The sequence below is a fragment of the Anarrhichthys ocellatus genome, unplaced genomic scaffold (assembly GCF_004355925.1).
Source record: "Anarrhichthys ocellatus isolate YVR2014 unplaced genomic scaffold, GSC_Weel_1.0 scaffold2194, whole genome shotgun sequence".
NCBI classification, from domain to species: domain Eukaryota; kingdom Metazoa; phylum Chordata; class Actinopteri; order Perciformes; family Anarhichadidae; genus Anarrhichthys; species Anarrhichthys ocellatus.
Genome location: NW_022282168.1, coordinates 772 through 8,333, shown reverse-complemented (window position 1 = coordinate 8,333; position 7,562 = coordinate 772). Strand labels below are relative to the sequence as shown.

General features: G+C 41.9%; 1 protein-coding gene across 1 annotated transcript; it reads right to left on the bottom strand.

Moving 5' to 3' along the window:
* Positions 1 to 1,025: 1,025 nt before the first annotated feature.
* LOC116378197 (rho guanine nucleotide exchange factor 10-like protein) lies at positions 1,026 to 7,348 on the bottom strand. Its single transcript, XM_031840020.1, has 3 exons — positions 6,371 to 7,348; positions 5,782 to 5,898; positions 1,026 to 3,391 (listed from the first exon to the last, which is right to left on the bottom strand). The coding sequence occupies exons 1-3, from the start codon at positions 6,498 to 6,500 to the stop codon at positions 2,796 to 2,798; spliced, it is 843 nt and encodes a 280-aa protein (XP_031695880.1). The 5' UTR covers positions 6,501 to 7,348; the 3' UTR covers positions 1,026 to 2,795.
* Positions 7,349 to 7,562: the final 214 nt, after the last annotated feature.

Below are 7,562 nucleotides of genomic sequence, written 5' to 3'. Positions count from 1 at the left end.
GTAGGGGCGACTGGCTCAGTGGTAGAGCACCGTCCTTCAATCAGAGGGTCGGCGTTTCGAACCCCGGCTCCGCTAGTCGCATGTCGATGTGTCCTTGAGCAAGACACTTCACCCTAAATTGCTGCCTACGGTGTAGAAATGTGATAGACTCTGAATTGTAAGTCGCTTTGGATAAAAGCGTCTGCTAAATGAATGCTATGATTGGAGAACATATAACTTGACCAAACATCAAAATAAATGTCTTATCCATACAATTATTTATGGCATGGCTCCTTCCAGTTGGTTTGATAGGTAAAGAGTAACTACAAATCATATTACAAGAGGAAACTGCATCATCAGAAAATCTGCTTTCAGTCAATCTGCATTGTCAGTTAAAGCAGCACGGATATGTAGCTGATATGTAACCCTAACCCAACCCACATGAGGGAACTCACCACTTACAGCCTTTTCTTAAGAACGTGGCTTAAAAGGCACCAAATCTGTCCACAACAGTTTGGACACCTTCCTCCTTTTCAAATCATTCAGAGCGAGTCCAGAAGTTTAAGAATTGAACAGGATGCCTGGTTAGAAATCACCGTAGTGGTCCTCTACAGCTCTTTATTTAACTAAATGTGACAAAGATGGTTTTACTTCTGTAAGCTTTGCTTTTGCCTGTCAGCACATACGATTATTTGTATGAAATTTGAATGAGAGTTTATCATCAACCTAGATATTTATATTTGACTCAAATGCTCAATTTTAAAATGTAAAATATGACACAAAATAAATACATTATATAATGACAACCTATTTGTATTTGTAGTCAACATGTCTCATTTCTGATTGATTTTTCTCCCTTTTCATCTTTGATTTCTTCATAAAGCAATGCTTCACAGCGGAGCATAATAAACACATTTCTTGACTCAGTCCTCTGATTCTGGTCAATGTAAGAAAAAATAATTGGACATTTCGAGAGTACGGTCATACTATTTTGAGAAAAAGAGACATAAGGGTCTAGCAAATAAGTTATCATTTCAGAAAAGTTGTAAAGAAAAAAATTCACAATATTCTTTATTTAGTAAAAAAGAAATAGTTATTTTTTCTAGTCAAAATGGTTTTCCTCATAAGGACACAGCAGCTGTGGTGAAAACATTATTCTGCATCAGAAATGAAAGCCTTTCAAATATCACAGTGAGTACCATTATTGCTTTGTATTACAACAAAAGTCAACACATGATTACGAAAATAATTAAATTAAGCACATTAATGTGCACATCAATACTGTACTGACTGTTAATCACTGTAATAGATTTAAACATGGACACTGGACATAAGGGATGCAATTTCTATTGTAACTCATATATTTCCAATGAATTGGTCCAATAAACAATTAGTACACAACATTCCATAGTTTTGCTGTAAACATGGAAATGTTTGTTCACTGTTCCAAAAGTGCTGATTTGAATAGTGGTCAATATTATTGGTCCCCATGTCACTGCTTCAATCAGCCTGTGTCGAAAGGTATAAAGAGTGTCGAAAGGTTTAAAGAGTGTCCAAAGGTTTAGAGTGTCCAAAGGTTTAAAGAGTGTCCAAAGGTTTAGAGTGTCCAAAGGTTTAGAGTGTCCAAAGGTTTAGAGTGTCCAAAGGTTTAAAGAGTGTTCAAAAGTTTAGCAGGATGTGGAATATGAACTGAATACATTCCATCCTACCAGTTACTGCACAAATAATGCAATGTACAAGACAGTTTGTACTTCACAGGAAGCAACAGACTCGAGGGCACATTTGCTAAGAACACATTTGCTGTTGTTAGCCTAGCTTAGCATTAAGACTAAAAGCAGGGGGAAAGAGCGAGCCTGGCTCGGTCCAAAGTTCTAAAATACAACTGACACCTTTAAACATTTAAACACGTATGTCATTTGATTAATCTGTACACAAAGTTAAATGTATAAACAACAATAAAAATGACTTTAAGCTTTAAGAGAGTTCAATGCTGGAACTATATCTTGATTCTTGACAAACAGCTCTGCCCAGCACTTCTGTGCTGTGTCTTCTTTGGTTGTAGTTCTGGTCTCCATACAGACAAGATGGCTATGGAAACGTCTGGAAGACTTCAGGAAACCGAACACAGTCAGTGGACAAGGCCAGCTTCATACTCAAAGTCCCATTGAAACGGAAGGTAGAGCGTCTGTAGCTTCTGTACTGGGACGCATTTCAAAGAGAAACGGAATATTTGAGAGGTGTACATTTACAACAGAGTTCTAAATCAAATCCTTTTCATTTGATTGGAACACTACAAAGTGGGCGGGCTTAGAGGACTGTTTCTCCACACACATCTCCCTCAGCTGTTAGATCAGGAGGAGGATGAAGAAGAGATGAATCTTCATCCGGCTCTGTTTCACTGCAGCGATCAGTACATGCAGATGAACTTCCTCCCTCCGTGCTGCCAGCACCAGAAGACGTTCATCTGCATGTACTGTTGGTTGAAAAGCTGCAACATTTCTTTCGAATGAGTCAGATCTCAGCCACTTTGTTGTTGAAATGAAAACAACACTTTTGCCCACTGATATCCAAACGCATCTCGTCCTGTGTCTCCAAGAATGTTGCTCTCCTTAATGTTCCACATCACTGGAGGTAGCTGCTGACTTAGGCATTTGTAGGCTTCACAAGTGATGTAAGCTTTAATATTAGCTTGCTAACATGTGCTTACTGTGTTCACCTGTTACAACCCAACCACTGACATTAAGTGTCTGGCACCGCAGTAACTGAGGAGACAGAGTGTACAGCCAGTCAGGAGAGTCAGGTGACATTCTCGTCTGTCATTGGCTGAGAGTCAGAGGGAGCTGCCACACCAGCAGTGTGTTTTCAGTGGAGGCTGAGCAGGGGCCTGGTGAGGAGATCTGTCCTATCCTGCGGTGTCCTCTGCCACCGGAGAAGATGGCTGTTGAAGTGATTTTGTTGCGTCTGACCTCCCCCTCCTTCCCCCACTCCACAGGTCGCCCCCTTACCCACACATCAGGGTCCTCGCTCACTTCATAGATGGAGCCGTCCTCCGGGCTGTGCTCCAGGGAGTCTTGGGGGGGCCTGTGGTTCCCCTGTTCGGGATGGGCTGACAACAGCTTCCCAGGCAGCTGGCAGGTGGACCGGAGGCGATACTGGAGCAAGAGACGCTTGGGCTTCTCCTCCCTTGGTGGAGGAGCTTCTGAGTCCTGGGGGAGGCTGCTCTGCTCCCACCTCTGCCCCTCTTCATCTCTTCCTCCATCACCTTTACCTCCCTCTGCTTCTCTGTTGGTACCCTCCTCACTGCTGGTGAGGATGGAGTCCCGTCTGAGCAAGTGGGAGGCCAGGGTGCTGGAGGTGGACACCATGAAGTCCACCGGACCGCAGTGGGCATTCAGAGACGTCATCCCCTTACCTAAGGGTAGGACAGTTCTAAATGAATCCACGGTGTCTCACATGGCAATGACAAGAAGTAAATGATGTGTATCAACAAGATAAATATCAGAGTTATGTTACAATTTTCCAACCAGCCATTGCTGATGAATTCAAGCAGGTGTATGTGTGTGTGTGTGTGTGGGGAAAAGCAGTTCAAGGGGACATAACTTGTGGAGAGGTTTACAAAACAAAGTTTAAACCACAATGAGAAGGATTTTTTTTTTTAAACAATGTATAAACTGATACAAAAATAATCCCTCTCACTCATCTCTTCTGACACACTAGAAGTGTGTGGTGGTGTCTGTATCTGCAGAGATCCTGTCCTCAGTCTATATTTTCTTATTTTACTGTATCTGGGACGTTTCTGGGTGTCAGACTGTAAGCACAAAAATGGCTGACACAGTGGCGGCAACTAAACCTAAAGCTAGTGCCATGTGGACAAAGCTTGTTCCAAAACGAGAAACGAGAGTGAATCTGGAGCTGGCTTTCACCAGCTGGAGGAGGGGCCAACTCTGAATGTTGTGTTTACAATCTGACAAATCCTACTTAATGTGCCTTTAATATCAAAATCCTCACTGAGACCAGTGGGAGACGGAGTATTAAGGAGACAAATCCAGAGAATGTATCTCAGAGCACACACATTAAGCGTCAAAATGTTGCCTTTTTTCAATCCAATACACTTTTGTTAATCCAGTGTCAAGATGCTAATAAATGACCAGATTAGTTATATAATGTTATATTAGTTGTCAGTAGTGGACAAAGGGCAAATGTTAACATGGCATTACATGTTACTGCTCAAGCTGAGAGATTACATGGGTAGTGACGAAAGCTGGCTTCAGGTTCTCCTGTGAAATATATGTCAATTTTTAAGCTTCTCAAAATTTAACCCAAATACATGGTCTTCCAACCTGGTCTCACTCCCAACTTCTCAATAATCGATGGCTGGTCAGTCCGATGCACCACGCTTCACTGAAATGGTATAAAGAGCGAGATAGTCCAGGGACAGATGAAAGGGGGGTGAATGAGTAAAAAAAAAAAAAAAAAAAAAAAAAAAAAAAAAAGTTGTGTTGGTGTCCCGTGCAAAACAAAAAGTAACCGTTGACCAGGCAGCAACCTCCGGTTCTGCCGAGTGAAGCCAATGCTTGATGTGTTAAAGCTGCATTCTCTCTACTGTCCACCAGGGTGCGACTCCTCTGGTTGTATAGAAGTCTATGAGAAAATGACTCTACTTCTCTCTTGATTTATTACCTCAGTAAACATTGTAAACATGAGTTTATGGTGTCAATCTCTAGTTTCAAGTCTTCTTCAATACAGCATGATGTTCATTTAGTACATTATGGTCCATTTAGAGTCAAACAGACCATAAAGCAGGGGATGCTTTAGGGCGGGACTACACAGTGATTGACAGGTCGCTGCTGCTACCAGAGTCGTACGCGGCGTTTCTCCAGTGTGGTTAGTCCTGTGAGTCACGTAAGTTGTTGGTGACGTGACTCATTAGTCAGTCAAGTTAACGTCAACCAGGCTCTTTTCCATAATCAAAGTGGTTTTGTTGCTTAAATCTAACTTTGTTTGAATAACAAGTTTATTTTGAAAAGACACTATTCCTAAAACAAGTGGAACAAATACAAGTCCAAAACTGATGCTACTGGGTAGATCGTTGTCGATCCGTGGTTCGGCAAGTATGTGAACCGGATTAATTACAGTGTGAAATAAAGTTTTACTGACGATCGTTATTGGACAATTTTCAATATGCGATCAGGACATCAGAATTTATGCTTTCTATTCGCCAATTCCTGATGATGTTACTCTGTGAACAACAAATCTGCATTGAAATTGACAGAACTATTCAGAGTGGCAGCACCGCTAACGGCTAATGAACTAAGGTTCCATTCAGTTACATTATGATGCGTTCAGGCTCTGTTCAGTGAAAATGATCATTGGCCGAATGTAAATTAAACATTACCATGATGTGTTCAAATGTAATCTAGTAAAATGTAGTTAAAGTCAGAAACTTAAATAAATCCATTTATTTAGGGAACTGTTTGTACAGCAACCTAGAGCGTCATACTTTGAGGCTTTGGGCCACTGACCAAGCAACCTAATTTGAAGAGTTACGAGTGAGAATGTGTTGGGCCTTTAATGTGTAAAAATGTTACTGTAAAATATTTGATGTACTTGCAAAATAAATATAGTTTAGCTTTAGTTCTTACACTGACTGCTGTTACAGTTTAGTTCCCCATTTGGTGGTGTGTTAGTCACCACATATGAGTGACTAACACACCACCAATGCTGCAGAGATGTATGTGTAAACAAGCTTCAGTCACACAGAAAAATGCTGCTATCAGGAGAGCTACTGTACTCAGCACTGACCTGTGATTTTGGGGATGCCCTCCAGCGTGGGCACAGGGAAGGTGAGGATGATGCCTTGGCTGGTCCCCACCCACAGCAGGCCCTGGCAGATCAGCAAGCTGGAGACACAAACCTGACCTGGTGTACAAAGAGACATCAAACCTTTAACATGACCACCATTACTGCTGCCACAACAGGAATACAGTCCATGTTCACAGCGGTCTAAACCTGATCCAGGACCTACATAGTACATGTCAAAGTCCTGGAATCCTCCACAAGCATTTCAGTCATTTAATCTTTTTATAAGTGGGAGACGACGACATCTGGCGGGTGCAAAGTAACAATAAATGATTTACACAAACTATTGAAATCAGAAATCAGACTCCTCATTCAGTGACTGAATTAATCGTTATATACTTTTTGGCTACTGATGACATCACTGAGGGCTCTGCTAATGAGCTGCACTGCAGTCAGCATATAACACTTCATTACCTTTATTAGCTTGAAATTTCAAATGGTGTTCAGTAAACGTTTGTGTGGTCTTCTAACTAATAAATGTGATCTGAACATGGCACTATACTCTCTGTATATCCATCTGGTCTGGCCTTGCCTGGTGTCAGATGGGCGGTGCGGGTGGAGATGTTGACTTCCTGTAGTGGCTCCAGGGTCTCGGTGTGAAACAGGTGAATGGAGGAGCCCTGGGTGAAGGCCATCCAAACCCCCCCACCTGAACGAATCATGTGGCTAACACTGCAGCCTGGATCAGAGTGGGCTGTGAAGCTCTACAGTACAGAGAGGCAGAGAGAGGATCACCGTCTGCAGGTCATCTGTCAGCAGTAACTCAAGCTCAAATATGACATAGGGTTCTATGGAATCATAGTTGCGTCTTTTGGGGAAAACATTATTTTGTAAGCACATGAATCATATTTTGTAGAAACAAAAGAGAAAAAAATGTTTGCAATTATCCATATAAGCGTACAGTTAAAAACTCACTACATACATGTTGGTCCTCAGTCCCATTGCTATTAGGACAATAAGTTACTAGGGAAGCACGGATGAATGTAAAGTAAATGGAGATTTAAAAGTAGGGTTAATACTTCCTCTTTGATAATGCTTATAGTTGGGGCTGGCTCAGGTTTATAGTTGGGGCTGGTTCAGGTTTGCCTTGGACCAGCCCCTAGATAAGCTGCTACAGGCCTAGACTGCCAGGGGATATCCTAGGATACACTGAGCTCCTCTCTCCTCTTCTTCTGTATGAATTCATGTACCATTAATGCTCATTATTAGGGCCCGAGCAACCGACGTCGGGCCAGCGAAGGCTCTATTGAAATTGTAAGGGTTTATTTTTCAAATCTGGCTGCATTTTTGGAGTATTTGCCATACTCGAAAACTCACCAAATGTTGCACACTTGTCAGGTCTGGTGAAAATAGACGTGTGATATAGGTGCCATATTTGTGTGTAAACAATTTGGCTCTCTAGCGCCCCCTACAATTTGGACCGGTGACGCCCCTTGGCCAGTATGTCCGATTGACTTGAAATTCGACACAAATCCACTAGATCTACAAAAAAGCCTCTCAGACCCCTAAGCTCAGCCTACTTAGATTTTCCGCCATTTTGAATTAAGTGAAAAACACATTTTTGCGAACTCCTCCTAAACCCTACCAGAAGTCACCCATTTTGATTTTTGTGTCATTTGTCCATAGATTTTGGCCTATTTCTAGTCGCTTTACTTTAACGCACTCCTCCTAGGGAATTGGTCAAATCCACTTCAAATTTGGTCAGTACTATCTCAAGACCGTTG

Coding starts and splice junctions, on each gene's coding strand:
- LOC116378197 (XM_031840020.1), bottom strand. CDS start 6,500: ATGATTCGTTCAGGTGGGGGGGTTTGGATGGCCTTCACCCAGGGCTCC. Junction 5,899..6,370: donor CACCGCCCATCTGACACCAG/GCAAGGCCAGAC, acceptor TTTGTACACCAG/GTCAGGTTTGTGTCTCCAGC. Junction 3,392..5,781: donor GGGCATCCCCAAAATCACAG/GTCAGTGCTGAG, acceptor TCCTACCCTTAG/GTAAGGGGATGACGTCTCTG.